General features: G+C 38.2%; 2 protein-coding genes and 1 long non-coding RNA gene across 6 annotated transcripts; 2 read left to right on the forward strand and 1 right to left on the reverse strand.

The window, feature by feature from the left end:
- Nucleotides 1-5,809: 5,809 nt before the first annotated feature.
- Nucleotides 5,810-8,112, forward strand: ABI3L1 (B3 domain-containing transcription factor NGA1-like). Of its 3 annotated transcripts, none has more exons than XM_008378019.4 (3): nucleotides 5,810-6,034; nucleotides 6,225-6,361; nucleotides 6,449-8,112. In XM_008378019.4, the coding sequence occupies exon 3, from the start codon at nucleotides 6,496-6,498 to the stop codon at nucleotides 7,816-7,818; it is 1,323 nt and encodes a 440-aa protein (XP_008376241.3). In that variant the 5' UTR covers nucleotides 5,810-6,034; nucleotides 6,225-6,361; nucleotides 6,449-6,495; the 3' UTR covers nucleotides 7,819-8,112.
- A 3,706-nt stretch (nucleotides 8,113-11,818) lies between these two features.
- LOC103439456 (uncharacterized) lies at nucleotides 11,819-14,208 on the forward strand. Of its 2 annotated transcripts, XR_011582815.1 has the most exons (9): nucleotides 11,819-11,996; nucleotides 12,081-12,128; nucleotides 12,212-12,323; nucleotides 12,438-12,483; nucleotides 12,593-12,675; nucleotides 12,803-12,896; nucleotides 13,284-13,349; nucleotides 13,467-13,539; nucleotides 13,877-14,208. It is a non-coding gene; the product is annotated as an uncharacterized lncRNA (long non-coding RNA). The 2 variants fall into 2 exon arrangements; XR_011582816.1 differs by lacking the exon at nucleotides 12,438-12,483 and having other exon boundaries at nucleotides 11,834-11,996; nucleotides 12,551-12,675.
- A 78-nt stretch (nucleotides 14,209-14,286) lies between these two features.
- On the reverse strand, nucleotides 14,287-17,843 carry LOC103439455 (NAC domain containing protein 52-like). The gene is made up of 5 exons (XM_008378018.4): nucleotides 17,513-17,843; nucleotides 16,652-17,256; nucleotides 16,211-16,555; nucleotides 14,991-16,113; nucleotides 14,287-14,880 (listed from the first exon to the last, which is right to left on the reverse strand). The coding sequence occupies exons 1-4, from the start codon at nucleotides 17,730-17,732 to the stop codon at nucleotides 15,952-15,954; spliced, it is 1,332 nt and encodes a 443-aa protein (XP_008376240.3). The 5' UTR covers nucleotides 17,733-17,843; the 3' UTR covers nucleotides 14,287-14,880; nucleotides 14,991-15,951.
- Between the last annotated feature and the right edge of the window lie 1,698 nt (nucleotides 17,844-19,541).

Below are 19,541 nucleotides of genomic sequence, written 5' to 3' on the forward strand. Positions count from 1 at the left end.
GGATTCAGGACATCGAATTACCCTAAGAAGGGTCCCGGGTAAATTTCAAAAAAGTCAACAAAAAGTCAAGACAGGAATATTCTAAAAATATTCCATAGCGGAATATTCCATTTGGGTTGGGCCGTCCAGCTGGTTCTAGGCCTAGACTTTGGGCCGGTTCCTCGATTGGGTTTTGGGTTTTGTAAAGGCTTGGGCTCAGCAGCCGGGCCTAGGGACAATGGGTTTGAACTTTGGGCTAAGGGACTTGGGTTTTAGGTTTAGGATTTTAGGCTTGGTTTAACTACAGCCCAAGGTTTAGGCTGGCTACATCCGACCCGTTTAGAATAAGGTTTTGGTTGCTTGGCCCACAGTTTCAGGGCTGGGTTTTAAGGCCTAACGACCTGGGTTTAAGAGGCCAAGGGCCCGTTTGTTAGGTGGGTCGCCGAACTTCAAGAAGAAGAAGGTCGGAACATGGCCGGGAACTTCCCTAGCTCCGACGGAGCTCGAAACATAACCAAAGTTCACCATTTTAGAACCAAAATAAAGGTAAGAAGACGTAGGTTTGAAAACTACCAAAATGAGGCCGTAAATCCACACGAAAGTCGTAAGTTTTTCTCGCCGGGATCTGGAAAATCAATCTTCAATATCTCTATGCAGTTTCGTCAACCAAAATTTACAAGAACGTGATAAAAAAACCATCACAAGAATAAAAGATAGGGTTTAACATGTCTCGAGGCTTACCTAGTCGAAAAACCCAAGAACTCGCAGGAGAACTCACAATAACGACACTGGCCACTGTGCAGCGAGAGAGGATGGATAAGGAGCCTCGACCTGGTCTGAGATTCATGAATAGAAAGGTAGTGTGATGGTGGTGGGGCATGGTTACAGAGATGGGAGCTCAGGGAGCTTAGGGAAGAGTAATGTCTAATAGTGAGAAATACCTGCGAGAGGGAGAGAGAGAAGAGGAAGGTTACGGGGAAGCATCCACGAGAAGGAGAAATAGTGGGGGGAAAAGGAGAAGTGCGGTGCCACATGGCAGGCATGGAGAGAGCAGAGCCGAGGGACCAAATTAGCAGTGTTGGGCACACCATTTAACCCCTAAAAGCAATATTTTAAAACAAAAAGAACCCAAACAAAGTGAAAATACGAAAATACCCTTCTGCTCTGTAAATTCTGGGACGGGTTGTTACAGTTTAGATCGTTGAAGTTTGATGTACAGTGAACCCCACACCTAATTCCTATTTAAAAAAAAAAAGAATGGGAATCCCTTTGCATATAAGGCCTATATATGTATATATATACATGGACGGATCAAAGACACCATTTTTTACACAACTTTTGACTCACGTTTTTGTAGAGCCCACTTTGGATGTATTTCAACGATCTGAACCATCTATCTTTTATGTCTTCCCTCAAATATCATGTGTACCAAAAATCACCCAAATCTAAAACCATATGACCTTTGGATAAAGGGTTTAGGGTTTCATTGTAGAGCCATATTCGTCCATTTTATTCACTATAAATGAAAGTTTTAATGGTTTTGAATTTTTCTAATTTTTTGGAAATATGTCTTAATGGTAAAATTGCCACTTTGTCAAAAAAAATGGATGAGAATAAGCTTGTTCAAGATTTTTCTTTATTTGAGGCACGCTATCTCCCCTTAGAGTAAAACTCAAACTTTAGGTTTTGAACCTATCTCAACTTGCTCCAACCCTTGGAGTAAAACTCAAATTTTAGGCTCTTAACCTACTCCAACTTGCTCCAACCGTTGGGCCAAATATGAGTTTTAACCGAAAACTCATTTTTGGGGAAAATTTAGTCTAGAATTTCCCCTGGGTAGTGGGTTGGCCCACCATATATGTGTTTTATATTCTTTTTTAGTGTTCCACGAGTTTCATGGTGTCGGTTTAGTGATTTTTCAATATTTATCGAAATATAAATATTTTTTTGGTTAAAATGTTCATAAAATTAAATTATGATTGTCTACAATTTTATTTTTTTTATTTAAAAAAAAGTTACTTTAAAAAAAAAACTATCTTAAATTTGTTCTTTAATAATCTCGGACAAAAATTTAACCCATAAGGGTTAGTGCAGAAAAATGTTTTTGGTTTAAAATCTAAATTTTATGGATTAAAAATTTTAGGTTTTAACCCAAGGTTAGAGATGGTCTCAGGATTACCATTTTTTTTCCTTTCTTTCTTGTTTTCTATTTTAATCTTATTGAAAGTTATATATAGAATCTGTTAGTTTTCGTCTACTAGCATCGGCATTCAGATGTAAGGTTGAATTGTCCAGCCATCTTATATGTTTTTTTTCGTTAGTCGATAGATGGATGTTTCCTCTCATAAACCTAAATCCTTAATTTTGTTGGAGAAATAAGTTTAGGGTGTGCTTTTATTGCTTTTAATTTATAAATGATTTATTAATTTGCGAACTTCAACATGTCTATAGATAAAAGAACTTTGTGGCATACAGTTTAGCAATTCATAGTCTTGATTTAGATTTAGGTGATTTTTATTTTGATACTCTTCCTTCTTGTTCAGTTAGTTTCATTCGTGAGTATCAACTTGGAATGTCTCGGTCTAGATTTATTATTGAATAGGTTTGTCTGACTTCTTACTTTTAGCCCCGTTTTTCAACCAAAAAAAAAAAAAAAAACCAGGATGATTATAAAAATAAGAATGTCCCATTCAAATTAACCAACAAGATTACTAGCAAAGAGAACCCATATTTGACCTAATAAACGCCTTCGAAGTAAACATAAAATCAAATATATGGATGAACTTAAAAAATAGGGTAAAGTACAAAAAACTACCTCAAGTATTGGTCTCACGACACTTTCATACCTCATCTTTTTTAAAATGACAATGTCATACCTCATTTTACGAATTTGTGTCAATGTCATACCTCCGTCAGTTTTCTGTTAGTTTCTCTGTTAAGTGCTGACGTGGCTTAAATAAATTAATAAAATATTAAATAATTAAATAATTATTAATTATTAAATATTATAATTAAATATAATATTATATAAAAAAATTAAGAATTAAAAAGAAAAATTTTAAATGGCCTAGGGTGCGGGCCATTTCCTCCACCCGCACCAACCTTCTTCTTTTATTCGACAACCACCAAACCCAAAAACCTTCCTCCACCCGTCCCCCAAACCTTCCCCAACCCACCTCCATCCCTCACATTTTCCCTTCCCCTACCTATTCCTGTCCCTTTCGAACCTAAACCCTAACCCTAATTCCCCATTTTCAAATAGAAGCCCTCGACCCCATCGCTCTGATTCTCTCACAGAACCCTAACCCAGATCAACATCCAGTCCCCTTGAGGTTCGCCACCAAGAGCTACTGTATGGAGAGAGGACCTAGTTACAGAGCCCACACGGAACTCAGGGAATCACGGCTAAGGAGGAAGTACATGAGTCCAGAGGAGTCCAAAGAACCCGAATCGAAACTGACCCCATTGAAGAAACAAGTCAAATTTCAGACCCATCTGATCGATTCGCGAAAAGGGTCTTACGTTCTCGCTCAATCGATGCTTGATTTCTCAGCCGTGCTACTGAAAGAGAACCACAAGTCGTCGTCGAGGCTTCTGTTGATGCAAGAGATAACTCCACCAACAAAGAGTTGGGCAAAAGAGGCGGATGGGGTTCTGTCGAATTGAAGGGGGAGTAAATTGGCGATCGCGGGAGAGAAGAGGTACAACCCACCCTCTATTTCTCCTTTCTTTCTCACCTTTCTCCTCTCTCGCCGAACACCTGAATCCCTAAAACTCAGAAACCCTTCCCACCCGTCTCCCCCACAACCTTCCTCCACCATCATCTCTCTCTCATCTCTCTTTCCTTGGTGGCCCGAAAATTGACAAAACGTCGACACTTTTTCTCCCTAATGCCATGAACTCTCTATCCTCCCTCATGAAGCTAGTGTGCGTCCTACCGTCGGTAATTTCGAAGCTTGGATTCTCCGCCACCAAAAACCCATTGTCATTCTCGTCGAGCTTGAGATGAAGCACCTGCTCATTACCCGCCACATCAGAATCTGGCGATGTCCACGCCTGAGCGGTACACACTCATCTGGGAGCAGAATCCGATAATGTATGACTTACTCATCGGCGACCTGGCGTTCTCGAACGCGTCAAAGATTTTTCGATCGTCGTGATTCAAAATGAGCAGGGTGCAGGAAGAGCTGCAGGTAGCCTAGATAGAGAGAGAAGAGAGAGAAAGAGAGAAGAGAGAAAGAGGATATAGAAGGTGGTGGAGGAAGGTTGGGGGGATGGGTGGGCAAGGTTGGGGTTTTCTGTTTGAAAATGGGGAATTAGGGTTAGGGTTTGGGTTCGAAAGGGACGGGAAAAGTTAGGGGAAGGGAAGATGTGGGGGATGGGGGTGGGTTGGGGAAGGTTGGGGGTACGGGGAAGAGTTTGGGGCTTGTCGAAGAGAAGAAGAAGGTTGGTGCGGGTGGAGGAAATGGGAGGCCCGCACCTCTAGGGGAAGGGAAGAGGTGGGGGATGGAGGTGGGTTGGGGAAGGTTTGGGGGATGAGTGGAGGAAGGTTTCTGGGTTTGGTGGCTGTCGAATAGAAGAAGAAGGTTGGTGCGGGTGGAAGAAAGGGGAGGCCCGCACCCTAGGCCATTTAAATTTTTTTTTTGTTTTTTTTATTCTTAATTTTTTTATAATATTATATTTAATAATTAATATTTAATTAATAATTTAATATTTTATTAATTTATTTAAGCCACGTCAGCACTTAACAAAGAAACTAACAGAAAAACTGACGGAGTTATGACATTGATATAAATTCGTAAGATGAGGTATGTCATTGTCATTTTAAAAAGATGAGGTATGAAAGTATCATGAGACCAATAGTTGAGGTAGTTTTTTGTATTTTACCCTAAAAAATATTTAAAAATAAAACTATTTGTACCACATTTACTGATTATCTTATCTAATCATTATAGTCTACTGAGAGGGTTGGAGTCGTGTGAGTGAGATGTGAACAACTCATGAAGCATTGGTCGAAGATTAGGGGACTCCATACGACGATGGTGAGAGATTTGGCGCGTGGGGTGCTTGATTATCCCTTGGGCGCTTGGCTTGGCCATCGCTTTTGCCACTACTGGCTGGCAGGACCAGCAGCACTACACAATCAATGACATTAAAAGTCAAAAGCCCCAAACCTAACTATCTATCAAGCTATATAATACAAAGGTGTCCTCTCTACGAAGACTAGTGGCCTCTAATTAACAATAATAATATCAATTAAATAATAGTTAGCCATAATAATTAATTACTCTTTACTGGTTCATCACACAGAATGTGAGCTAGCCCTTTCTCTCTGGTTCTGGTTCTTAAGCACCCGGCACACAGAAATACACATACAAGACATTTTTATACGGTAAGTCTTTAAGGGAAGGGATCTCTATTTTTTTTAATAAAAATGGGGATTAGTTGTAGGACCCACACCTTACCGAACTTTAATGATCCGAACCGTCTTATTTTTAAGTTACACATTATAGATCATCCTTGCAAAATATTAGCCAATTCGAAAATATTTGAGGCATTTAATTGAGTTTAAAGAAATTAACGAATATTTTATTATAAGAAAAATATTGAAATTTCATCATGATAATTAAAAAGGCAAATGATTTCGGATTGTACTGAATTTTTTCTCAAATAATATATGAATGTAGACTTAAAAAATAGACGATTTGAATATTTGAAATTCGATGTGGAGTAGGTCCACTACTTATCCCCTTTTTTTTTGAAGAAAATAGGGATCTCTTCCCTTAAAGGGACTGTACATATACATATACATATGCAAATGCATATGCATACAAAGAGAGATAGAGATTGCTCTCAAAAAATTATTGAAGACAAGGACAAGCTCACATGACCTAAAACCTCATCTTTCATGGGCCCCTACGTATAAAAATTTCTTCTCCTTCTTCTGATTCCTCTCTCTATCTCTCTCCTCTCAGACATAGTAGTTTTCTTCTAAACAAGAAAAATGGAAGACGGAATTTGATGTTTTGCTTCTCATTCTAGAGCTTCACAAAAGGTAATTAGCTACTCAATTAACCAGTAAATTTAACCATATATGTGTGTGTATGTGTGTGTCTCTCTCTCCCTCTCAATCTCTCTCGTTTGGTGGCATAGTTTGGTCAACACTAATATACCAAGAAGCTAGTTTACTACTTCATGACCTTATCGTTAAGCCGTCCATGGCTAATTTTGTCACGTTTTATTAGGGTTTGCGTTTTTCCTATTGTGGTCAAGGAAGGCACCGACCCTCTTTTGTGGATGATGAGACTCTCAGACTTTAGGGCCTCAGAGATCTGATCAGAAGCACAAAATGATAACAATTTTCAAAAGGGTATAATTTCTGGTGAGCATTCTTACATGCTAGCCAGTTTTAATAAACAAAAATTTCCTTATTATTTTATTTAATTTTTTCATTTACTACACTAATCAGGTGATAGGGTTTTGGATAATATTGCAAATTATTGTGATAACAAGATCATGGAATTTATGCAAAGAGATCAAAAGGGGTATTCTGACAAAGAAGATCAAGATCAAGAACAAGAAGATCAAGAGGAAGAGGAGGATATAATCACCACCAGTAAGTTTTCTTCATCATCATCTCATACTTCAAATAACAGCAATTATGGGTCCTCACCAAAGTACAAAGCCATCCTTTTTCCTCCTCCTCCTGACCACCACCAGCAGTACGGCCAGCAAAAGCCGCGGCTTAATATTCAGAATCACGGCTCTCCGGAAGCCACAAACTTCATGGACTTATCACTAAACAAAGGTATTCAGGCTGCTGAGGGTGGTACTAACGAAATTTACTGGCCTGCGAGCTGCGAAAGGGAGCACATGTTTGAGAAGGTTGTGACGCCGAGCGATGTAGGGAAGCTCAACCGCCTAGTTATTCCGAAGCAGCATGCCGAGCGGTTCTTCCCGCTGGACTCATCATCAAACGACAATGGATTGTTTTTGAATTTTCAAGACCGGACGGGGAAGCCATGGCGATTTAGGTACTCTTATTGGAATAGCAGCCAGAGCTATGTCATAACGAAAGGGTGGAGCCGTTTTGTGAAGGAGAAGAAGCTGGATGCCGGCGACATTGTGTCGTTTGAGCGCGGGGTTGGGGAATCCGGTAAGGACAGATTGTTCATTGACTGGAAGGGGCGCCCTCCCCCTCCTCCTCCACCTCGGCTACATCATCATAACCATTACGCTGGAGGCAGGTTTTGCTCGCTGCTGCAGAGGCCGCCGCCTTCGTCTGTGATATCGTCTATGCCTCTTAGACACCACGAACATTTTCTTCATTCGAACAACAACATTCATCATCCGTACCACCATCACCACCATAACCATCAGATCATGAATCAACAATATTTACCGCATCAGATTCATCAGTTGCAAGGTGGAAGAGGTCATCACGTGATTCATCATCAATATCCAAGCGTTATCGATTCGGTTCCGCTTTATCAGCATGCTAATTATAGGAGTTCTACTACTAGTACTAGTAGTGAAAGTGCTAGTGTTGCTTCAGCTGGTAAAAAGCTTAGGCTTTTTGGTGTGAACATGGAATGCTCAAGTAGTCCAACTGAGAAGGAGGATCATCAAGAATGTCAGATATTATCTTCAACAGCAATACCTTACCATCATCATCATCATAATCTTCCATCGTCAACGTCTTCGCTGGCTTCTGCTCCATTTCAATTCATGAGGCTGCCCAATACAAGTAGTACTAGTAGTACTCCACCAGACCATCACTTCCTCTCAAACAAAGGGAAATCTACAACTACTTCGTTGTCGTTTTATTTGAATCCCTAAAGAGTTTTTGATCGTTTTCTGTTGAAGGACGAATTTTCGATCTTCACTAGTTCACTTTCCTCTTGAATTAAAGGTACCCCAATGGACAATGATGCCCCACAGGTCTAGCTGAAGATCAGCTGCCTTTCAAAGAAAGGAACAATCTACTTTACTTGTCGTTTTATTGGAACATACATGGTGATCCCAAGCTAGCTAGCAAAGAGTTCATTTGATGTGAATTTGCAGGTCAATATATTATAAACAAAAGTGAACAAGCATTTTCTTTACATAATTACGTACATACTAGTAGTTGAATTTGCAGTTTCAGTTTATCAGAGTACTACTACCACTGCGGCTGCATTTCTTTTTGCCTTGCATATATAACTGATTAACTGATTCGCGGTTAAGCCTTCTTGTATGCATACACATTTATATATATGTGCACTCTCCTTAGTTACTTTGATCACTACTGCACAATGGACACCTAGTTTCCAACATCCCACCAAAATTTTAAGAGTAAAAAGGTTGAACTTTGATGATAAAGTTTGCCATTCAAAGCTTGTACATTTTTTTGGCTGAAAATATTAATTGTATATTATTTAGTTCTCGTTACTAATTAATACATTGAAATATAAAGTTCAACTTTCTTCTCCTCAATTACTAGTTTGAATACTGCTGTTATATGTGTATGTAGCAGTAGCTGCAACATGCTTGATATGGACAATTTGATTAAATTAAATTTGTTTCTTTAGGATGTGCATATAGAGTGTTTAATCACTATTTGCTGCTGCAGCTGCAGCTAATTAAATTAGGCACCCTTTACAGGTAAGGCTAAGTGCAGAAAGCTCACTGATGTAAAAAGGTACATCTATTCATCTGTGTTCTTAATTAGTAACTTTATTTCAAAGTTTTTCTAGTGTTATGGCCAAGTACATATATATATATATATAGTTACTGCCCCTACCTTGCAGCTTGTTATTACCTTGGTAATTCATATTTTGATTTCGCTTATGATAGATCCAGCCTGTTTTGAAATTGTCTTGATATCGATACTGCAAAAACCAGGCAGCTGCTAGAGTTTAACTTGGTGTAAATTAAAACTAATACCATAAATCTGCCCCATATATATGAGTAATTCCTTTTGTAAGACCAATTTCAATGGTGGGCTAAAAGGCAAATTACCACCTAAAATTTCTCCCCAAACCCAATCCAACCCAAGGGGAAAATTTGGGCTAAATGCTAAATGCTAAATCAAGGCCAAATTCCTCCCAAAATTTAACCCAGAAATCGAAATTTAAAATTTTCAATATTTATCGGAATTTAAATTTTTTTAGACTAAAATGTTCATAAAATTAATTTACGATAGTCTACATATTTATTTTTTATTTTTAAATTTAATTTAACAAAAAAAATAGCCTAAGTTTATTCTTTAATAATCCCGGACTAAAATTTTATGTTAGAACGGTTGGATCAGAAAAGCTGTTTCTGGGCTAAAAACTAAATTTTCCGGGCTAAAATATTGGCTTTTAGCCCAACCATTAGAGATGGTAACCAGTTAAAATAATTTTTTTCTCTAAATTAAGCAGTTCTCGTGTAATATTAACCTCTATATATCTATGTATAATTATATATTTTTTGCAGTATAGTTATATATATCTATATGAGAATGTATACATATAGTATAACCATCTCACTTAATTAGTAAATTTACTTGATTATGTACTCCTATATATATTAATCTTCAACAATTATCGTGGATTATTTCATGCAGACATGAGTGTTAAACAAAATAGCAATCATTTATTAATTTACATATGATGAAGTAGATTTTTATAATTAGTACTAAACTTGTTTGTAAGCTTAACTAATTTATAACTACACTAATTAATCACATCTCCTTTCGTTAATCTTCATGCGCTAGCTATATATGTAATGCTAGTTTCCATATTAACCACTGCATTCTAACACGTTAGCTTATTCTCTACACTGGCTGGCAATGGCATGCCAAAATTGGATTTATAAACTGGTTAATTGCTAAAGGCCGGCTAGGGTTCCATATTAAAGTTCGTTTAATAGGATGATGAGCAAAAATGCACTCCTAAAAACTTGGTCCCCCTAGCATTAACATCCTTATTAGTAATGGTAGCACTAGTACTCTTTAACGGCAGTTCTCCAGGAAATGAGTTATTAATCAATTGTTACAGAGTCAAATTTTGTTCAAATCTATAAATGAGATACAACACAAAACACACACACACACACACACACACATATATATATATATATTTCCAAAGGAATGATACAAACTAGAACTGCATGTATTTATTTGCAGAATTCCATTGCTATAACATCAATCACATTACTGTAAAAAAACAAGATTGTTGTGCAGGCCACGAAAAATCAGGATTATGATTGATTGTTTTCACAGCCGCATGCTGTATGTTAATCTTCTTGATCACCTTCAAGTTGGTCTAGGGTTAGGGTTACTGTGTTGCTCATGAAAATCAAAAACCCTAATTTTGTCCTGTTGGTAAAGTATTCAACTGGCAATCAACCCTAGCAATGCTCCTCGTTAATTTAATGACGCATCAACAAAAATATCGACATTATGTATAAAAAGAAAAGTATAAATACAGAAAGGTGAGTTTATTGGAACGATCATATACCATGCCAACTGGTAATCAAGTCTAGCAATGGTCTCTGGAGAGTGCCCATCCTACATATGGCCTATCTATGTACAGCAAGGAAGTCTATGTAGGTTATCTAGGCTTAATATTAGATGGCACAATGATGATGGTGATGAACATGTCACATGGCTAAAGGTAGAAGACAAACCCTAATACGCTGCATGCAAGCGCACAATTTTTCATACTTATTTCTCAACAGTCTCAAATTATGTTAAGCTATGCCATGATGCAAGAATACTGACTCTTTTGAACTGGCGCACAAACTTGCATGGACCCCATTAGGGTTCTAGCCAACTTTCTCTTCTACAATTGTTTACTAAGATCAAAATTGCAGTGATACGGAGAGAGAGAGAGAGAGAGATTATTGAGCGTTTGTGGTAAGAATTTTAAATGCATCCATAGTAACAGTGGGGGTGTACTGTATGGAGTTTAATGGACTTTACTTGACTATCAAATTCAAGTGTATTCAATAAGAATTTTAGGAGTAAACAAAAGTCACCCTGTATTAAATTAATAAAATGTTCATTTGGAAGTGTTTTTAATATGATTGAAAACACTTTAAATAAAAAGTTTTTTTGCTCCAACTTTTTGGAAGGAAGCATTTCAAGTGTTATATCAAGATTCATTTGTTTTTTTACTAAGAATTGATTCCAAAAATATTTTCACTAAAATAGCTTTCAGTCATTTTAAAATATTTTTAAACGAGTCCAAAGACTTTTATGACTTCAAAAAAGTCTATGAAAGTATCTTGTGGTATTCAATTATGACTTTTTGTAAGTCTTCAAAAGTTTATGTGTATTCAAAATTTCATTGATTTTAATATTTTTTTTTAAGTCATGGTTTTGATGGACTTTGATTGCTTTTATAGTAAGTTTTTTGTCACTACAAATCCAACATCTTCCCCTAAATTTTACCTTAATGCAATGACTATCATTATCACTACTCCCACCACCGTGTTGCCACTACCACCTTTTTACCATGACCATCTCCTCCACCTCCACCACCACCACTGTCACTGTCGCCCCAGCCATTGCCATCTTCATGAGCATATTTGCCACCCCTACTATGATCTCGACCGACTCTATCATCACCATGATTGCCATCTCTACCACCATCATCACCACCACCCCTATCCCTACTCCTTCCCCACCCCGCCACGGCAATCACCACCTCTATTATTATTGCCATCACCAAATACACTAATTTTACTACTACTATCTTGCCAACAATCATCACGTGTCACTTTGTCATAGTGTTGTTCACCATTTTAATTTAAAAAAAAAAAAAAGTCGTCAGTGAAGGCCCAAATTTTATTTCTTTTATCGAAGCCGAAGCCCAAACCCGGAAACAGGAAGAACCGAAGTGTTTTCAGAGTGCCAAGCGAGAGAGACGGATAAAAAAAAGGAGCGAAAAGCAAAGAGCGCCATGGAGTACAGATGTGTAGAGTGCGGCGGTCGCATGACGACTCTGTTCGTCCAATACTCTCCTGGCAACATTCGTCTCATGAAATGCGTAAATCCCTTTTTATTTATTTATTTATTTTTATTTTTTATTTTTTCTGCTGCTACAAAATTGGTTTGATTTTTCTGTGAATAGGGTAATTGCAAGGCAGCTGCAGACGAGTACATCGAATGCGAACCCATAGTAAAGCTCCTATCTTTTTTCTTCAATTTTTTTCCTTCAAAATTCAACAAATTTGATACATTTTTTGTTGTTTGCACTGCCAGATTATTCTGCACAAGACCAAAGCTTACACACATTTACTTTATTCTGCACAAGACCAAAGTTTACACACATTTACTCGATAATGTCATCGACCCACAAGCTCCTTCTTTCCAGGTACTGAAAATTATGCTGCTTTTTGCTTCTGGGGTTCTACAGTTTTACTGCTTCTTTGAAAATTTGAGTTCCCAGGAGTTGCTTATTTGTTTTTTTTTTTAATACCCTTTCCAGGGTTTATTGTGGAAGTCGACTTTCGGATTTCTTCTGTTGGATGCTTGTATCCATTACCATGCTTGTCAGGATTTTGTTTTTGGAAATTTGAATTTTGATTCTTTTTGCAAAAGATGTGTTTATATATGCATTGGGTGCCTTAGCAATGTGTAAAGATAGGAGCCTCTTCCTGGAAAGAAGCAAGGAAGAATGGGGCTTGTCCATGAGCTTCGCTTCGTTACTTTGGAGATTTCAAAAGGTTGGTGGAATTTTTATTGGATTTCATGGGTTTCATGCATCTAGGATGGTTTATTATAAGTTTTAGCAGATGGTTAAAATGTTCCCGTTTCAGTTTCCTATGATAAGAAATGTTGTTCCTATTTCAGATGCTGATGGATATTGTCTTGGAAATATCATGTTTCTTTCAACCTTTTCACTCGCTATGAGGATTCTTTTCAGCACATTCCCCAGACCGCTCAGGTAACATTTCTTGTTGATACTTCTCAGGATGACAGTGAATTTATATCAAGATTTTAACGGAGGCATCTCCTTATTTACATGTCTGTTTGGAAACTTGTTCAAGAAGCACGCCTGTTTGATCAGTCGGTAAAATGGGTGATGATGGGTGCTCAAGCTTATACTGAGAATAATAACGATTAGGAATTTGGTCGGGCTTAAGTTGATATGGTTCAAGAGCACAGTTTGAAGTTTAGGGAAAAATATTATAGAACACATAAGAAAGAAAGACAATTTGTGATCACCCGTGAGTCATGGATTAAAAGATAACTGGATTGTTTTAGCCAATAGATACATACATATATACAAACCCTAACATACAAATGTGTGATATTGTCAATTCTGGTACAGGTATAAGGAGCTTCTGCTGGCAATATTGATTTCAAGTTACTTCAAATGTTTCTTATTGCAATGATGGTATGGTTTGGAAATCAAATAGCCTGTTTTTCTTTCTTGCATATTTGTACTTTTCTCCAATATACTTGGTTACACTCAACGCATATCTAATGTAAGCATGCGTTATGCGTTCTACAGGTATGGGAATATCCTTCTGTGATTTTGATCATTGATATATTTGTTTCATCATCCAACACTGTGGCACTCAAAGGTCAGATGATAATGTATTTACAGTCCTGGACATGATTTCAAAGTTTGCAATTTTCAATGCAGATTTTCATTAACTAAGCCTCTATGTATGTGTCAACTTTACCAGTGAACTATCATCACAAATTGTTACGGCAAAATGCTATTGCTAGATGCTCGTTCATCCTATTACTTTAGGTTTAAGGATTACACATATTGTTTTATGATATAGAATAGATGTCCTGCCTCGATTTGATGCAGAGGTGTGCGTTAGCTAACATTAGGTTTACTAGTATAGACTCTTACTCTAAGGATGGCTAACTGCAGCTGAATATCCTTATTTTCTTCTTTGTTTGAAACAGTGATAGCTCGGTCACCTATGAGTAGATGTATAGCAGCCTGCTTCAGTGCTCATGTGGTAAAGGTTTTGGTCACACAAAGGTGCTGGAGTTGGGAACTTTGAGATCTTAAATCATTGTTTGTCGAATTCTCTCCCTGCATTGAAATGCAGCATTTCTTTAGACTCGTATGCTCATTTACTAATCTTTTGAACAAATAGATCAATACTTCCAGCAAAGGCGGTGGTGGTGTTGACTGCTGTAAACTGTGGTGTAAATATATAAGATGTATGTTACTGTTAGTCCATTCAGTTCTCCTTGGCGTATTAATATAAATTTTCAGCTTTAGGTTTTGACCCATGGATTGCCACTTAGTACTACAATATAGTGATTTCCCTCTTCACTGGAAGGTCATAGGTTCGAAAAATGACGGGTTTGATGCTACTTTATGCCGACTGCAGGGCTTAACATTGCGGGTTCAAATATGAGGAGAGAATATAACACACAACATTAACATACAGGAAATCAGAAATGCTGCACAGGAACGCAGCAGCTGATACAGGGAAATTAATTAAAGCAATATTTACATAAGATGGGTGTTTAATTCTGAAGGTTATCATAGGATTAAACCCAATCATACTCATCCGATTTTGATAATGATTGTAATTACTACTCCATTAGGGATGGAACCTCAAATTTCAGTACCAACAACCAAGACATCACCATTAGTGTTTGGTCATTGTAATATATTTGAGACTCCAGCAGCCATGTCGCAGCAGATCCTGTAGAACGCCATTTCCAGAATAATCGCCTGTGGAACGAAGGACTCAGTACGAGTCTAGAACTAGAACTTGGTATCGAAGTATTATACCATTGCCCATCGGGGACTTGATTGATGGTTTTGAGGAGATGCTTCGGTGAAAGAACCCTATAGTTGCCTGCTTCAAAACCGTATGCTTCCAAGACTCGGTTTTTGTTTTCTTCCAGGGCAGATGAAGAGCAATGCAATACTCTGCAGCTTCCCTAACCTGCAAATAGAGTTAACAGAAATCAAATTAAGTTGAGTGAAAACGGAAAATAGCCACCCGAAGCTTCAATACAAGAGCTTTTATAAACTATTTCAGATATGATTGCTCACCTTGTCTTGCGATACAGCTCTGCAGTCGGATTCTTCTCAGAGCAACTCCCAGTGGCCAGATGCGAGTGGATGATGGTTGAAGACAATTTTACTGAGTTCCTAACGATTTTGGATGAAGAAAGTAGACTATTTGAAGACAATTTGCTGAGGTTCGACTTTTGATGAAGAGAGTGCATTATTTGAAGACAACTTTGCAGTCAGATTCTTCTCGAAGCAACTCCCAGTGGCTGGATGCGAATGGATGATGGTTGAAGACAATTTTGCTGAGTTCCTTACGGTTTTTGATGAAGAAAGTAAGTTATTTGAAGAAGATTTTGCTGAGGTTCGTACACTTTTGATGAAGACAAGTATGCTGAGGATGATTTGTAGTTCTGCTGACAGGAGAGACATGGTCTCCAAACAATTGCTTCTGTGAAAAGACATATTTGCTTTATCTGGACTCGTCGGGGGAGAGTAGATTTCCAGATGTTTTCTCAAACACTGGCTGTTGCTGCTGTTTCTTTGAACTAACATGCTCACCTAACAAGCCTTGAAGTTTCTAAAGCTAGGGAATGCTAAAAAATGGCCAAAAGGAACAAGAACAGGCTTAGCTAACCTACATCGTTGTCCTGGACATGATCGTCCAAAAACTAGCAGAAGAAGTTTCTAATGCCTAAAGTTCCTGAAATGTAGATAAGGGCGATGTTTTACTCTTGCTAGAGCTCTTGGGGTTTACAAGGCCCCTAATGCTATTTTCTGATACTAAGTTGTTTTTCAATAACTAACATCTTGCCGGTCGCTAGCTATGTTGATGTGTTTCTTGAATGGGTAATACCGACTAAACCTATCTTGCTGCGTTTCTTACTCCACAGTTGCTATCTTACACTAGTGCTCGTGACTCATAGAGTCACCAAAATCCTGTATGTTGTTTCTTCCCAGGATACTAACTTACTAATCCTGGTCAACAATGATAAACCAAGGACTATGGGAAAAAAGTTGCAATCTCCGTGTCATCTAGAGACGGCAACTCATCACTGCATCCAATATATTTACTGGCATGCACAAATTCTCCCAAATCCGTGTTCATTGGTGACATCAACAAGTAATCAAACGGACCCATACGCTCTTCTGGATTAAAAAAAGCCTGGATTAAGAATCGTAAACAGAAAGCGTTAAGTTTTGATGTAATTTTGTGCTCTATATTAGAAAGTTCATATAAAATGAAGGAAACAACTTCTCACCTCTGAATCTGTAGCTCGATCTTGAACACCATTAGCGAGTTTGCTGACTTGTTCATTGGGATCATTGGTTGAAATACTATTCTTGTATTCAGGAGAAGAAATATCATCCGGGCTTAAAGATTGCCGCTTTGTGCAATCTCCATAGATATAGGGATCAATTCCATGCCTAGTGTGTAATGGTTGCTGCAGTGTGGAGGGGCAGTAATCCTGTGGTTGATGTGGCTGTGGTGACTGCAGTGGCTGCAGTGTGCGGGGGTAGTAATCTTGTGGCTGATGTGGCTGTGGTGTCTGCGGTGGCTGCAGCGGTTCAGAGGGTGAATTTGGAATCTCTCCCTCAGCACACAACTGGTGGATTAAGAATCACAAGCAAGCAGGTGTTAAACTTTGGTTGGCTTTGCAACTTCATACAAAAAATGTGGAAAAAGCATATGATTATCTCACCTCTCGAACCATATCAGATGCAACTGGATCATCGAAATTGAATTTCCAGCCACCTGTTCCATCATCACCATCATCACCATCATCAATGGTCAAAATGCCATTGCAGTCCATAGGACAAGAACCATCTGGAGACTCAGACCTATTAACATCTCCTGGCTCTTTGGATCCCAAATGTTCCACTGGCTGCGCAATCACATCACTAACAGCATCTCGATCTTCTTCAGAAGTCACTCCCGAATCAGCTAATTCGCCACAGATTGAATCAATCTTCGGCTTCTTATAACTAGCTGAGTTGTTCTTCAGACGGCAGATGACAAAGTCCATCCGCTTGGTGGGTTTAGAACCCACCTCAGTTTCAGTGAGATAATACTCATGTACTATCCAATCGGTCTTCGTTGCATTGGGCACACGACCTTCGTAGAAGGTCAGAGTCCTCTTCTTCCCAATCACAGCTTTGGACTGTTCAGCCTTGATCTCACGTTCCTTGCCTGTGATCTTGTAAAAGCCTTGTTCTGTGGCCCGGTTACAGCGAGTGCTGTTGACGTACTTGTAATCGGGCCTGCTGAAGAAGAACCACTCCTTCTCGTGAACGTCTGGGTAGAATGCTGAAATCCAACAACAAAAACAAAATGTTCAGAATTTGAAACCAACCACTCCAATTCTTGAAGTACAAAATCACAAAAACTGAAAAAAGATCATTACAACAAAAACTAAATATTGAAATGTGAGGCCAACCAAACTTCAAATCTTGAAGAACAAAAAAAAAAGCACAAAGATTGTAAATTTACGTAAACAACGTCATAATCCATCAGAAACAAGATACGGGTAGTGAAGAGAAAGAAAGGTACAATAATTGGTTACCTGGAAGATCGCAGGGCTCGTGCTTGCTGACATCGATTTCAGGGATGAAGTGGCGGAAATGGGAGTCAGTGCCCTCTATCTTCTTCCTCAAGTAGTGGCTGACCAGCAACTCTTCAGTGGGGTAGAATCTGAACCCAGGCAGTGGGATCACATTCACACTCACTGCATCTCCTTCCTCAGCTGTCATGCCGCTGCGGTTGCTGCTGCTGCTACTGCTCATCTCTCCTCTCTCTCTCTCTCTCTCTCTCCGGTCCAACTGTGATTATTGTTATTGATCAGTGTTTTGGATTGTGTGGGGAAGCAGCATTTCATCCGTGTTGTATTTATAAACACTTACTACACTCATCAAAGACCCACTTATCACTCAAAGCACTGGTGTTTTGAAAGTTGACTAGTGGTTTTTCCTAGTCCTTGAGCTTATGGTGTAAGTTCATCTTTTGCTCCCTACACTTTTGGTTTCTATCATTTTGGTCTTCCAACCTTTTCTTACCTTTTCTTATCCAATTTAAATTACATTGTGATAAATTTTAACTTTAGTGACAAGAGAAGGGGAAGAACATACTGTTATAGCTAACTTGGCTGCGCTTAATTTATACGATGTTAATTACAAATCAATTTTAACTTAAGCGACGTGAGAATAGTACACTGTTCTAACTAACTTGGCTACGCTTAATTTTACATGATTTTAATTATAAATTATATTACTACTCTAGGTAACAACACTAAGAGTTATGGGAGAGCTTAAACGACGGCGTAGTGCGTTGAATAATAAGGTCTTATCTAAACAAGACAATCCACCACTTGATTTTCATTCAACTAGAAACCCTCCAAATTGAATTGCACACACCATTTACTTTTATTTTTTGACAAGAAACGACAACGAGATTTCATTAATCAACCAACACCATTACATCGTTACAGAGGTGCCAACCACATGGAACCTAAACTTTTAATTTTTTTTTAACAAATCATATTATCTACACTAAGGAGGCGAGAGAGTGGGCTAAGCCTCATAATGAGCTAGTAATAATATGGTTCAAATTCGTCATTGATAAGAATCGAACCTGAAATATCTCGCTTACCAATAAAAAGGAAAACCACTAACTGTAGTACTAAGTGGCGAATCCAAATCATTTATTAGGTTGTAAAGAATTGTCCTCATTTGCCACACATTTTTAAAAAGTTAGGGGACCAATTTGGTTATTAAAAAAAAAAAAAAGTTTACCCAAATAGAACAAATACCAAAACTGAAGGTGCAAATTTATAATGAAGTCTTGAGCTTGTGATACAAGTTTACCTTAGTCACGATCATGGCTGCGTCATATATGTGGATGACATCAACGTCTTTCAACGCGGTAGTTTTAAGTTATAATTTTGTCCTGCCGTGGGAATCTTCTGATTCTTATCCGCCCCACCTGAGGCAAACTGCACCTAAGGGTTATAAGAATCATTTAGGTGGTTACACTTTTTTGCAATCTAACAGCACAGGTTGTGCCACATGGCTCAACCATTTTATTCTTATCAGCCCCTCTCGAAAGGTTGAGCTTTATTAACCTTGTCCGATATTTTTTGGATGGAAACATACGATCGGGAGAAGTCGAGAACTTTCTAGACTCTGAAACATGGGAGCTTTGCTCACAAGTCACAAGAAATAATTGTTTAGAGTAGAGTGACAAGAATGTAGTTTTAACTGTCAGGACCAGATAACGACCAAAGTGAAGGGGTGTGGACCAAAGAGTCAGTGTTCGTCCGTACGAGGGATCGCTGAATTTCATAGCAGACTAGCCTTCATGCATGCACTCACATGCTTGCAGAAGATATTTTTTGAACTACAACGTGCTACGCTTGATTTACACATTTTAAATGTATTTATATGCGTTAATTGCTTCAATATTTTTTTTTATGACAAAAAAGTCAAATATTTGAAGTAAATGAATAATATTCTAACATGCTAGAAGAAACCCCTCATAAACCAATCAAAGCAGCTGAATCAACATAATAAAATCGGTCTTTCAATTTTCATCTACAT

Source organism: Malus domestica, chromosome 07, assembly GCF_042453785.1.
Source record: "Malus domestica chromosome 07, GDT2T_hap1".
Lineage (NCBI taxonomy): Eukaryota > Viridiplantae > Streptophyta > Magnoliopsida > Rosales > Rosaceae > Malus > Malus domestica.

Coding starts and splice junctions, on each gene's coding strand:
- LOC103439455 (XM_008378018.4), bottom strand. CDS start 17,732: ATGAGCAGTAGCAGCAGCAGCAACCGCAGCGGCATGACAGCTGAGGAA. Junction 17,257..17,512: donor CGAGCCCTGCGATCTTCCAG/GTAACCAATTAT, acceptor GTTGGATTTCAG/CATTCTACCCAGACGTTCAC. Junction 16,556..16,651: donor CATCTGATATGGTTCGAGAG/GTGAGATAATCA, acceptor TTAATCCACCAG/TTGTGTGCTGAGGGAGAGAT.
- ABI3L1 (XM_008378019.4), top strand. CDS start 6,496: ATGGAATTTATGCAAAGAGATCAAAAGGGGTATTCTGACAAAGAAGAT.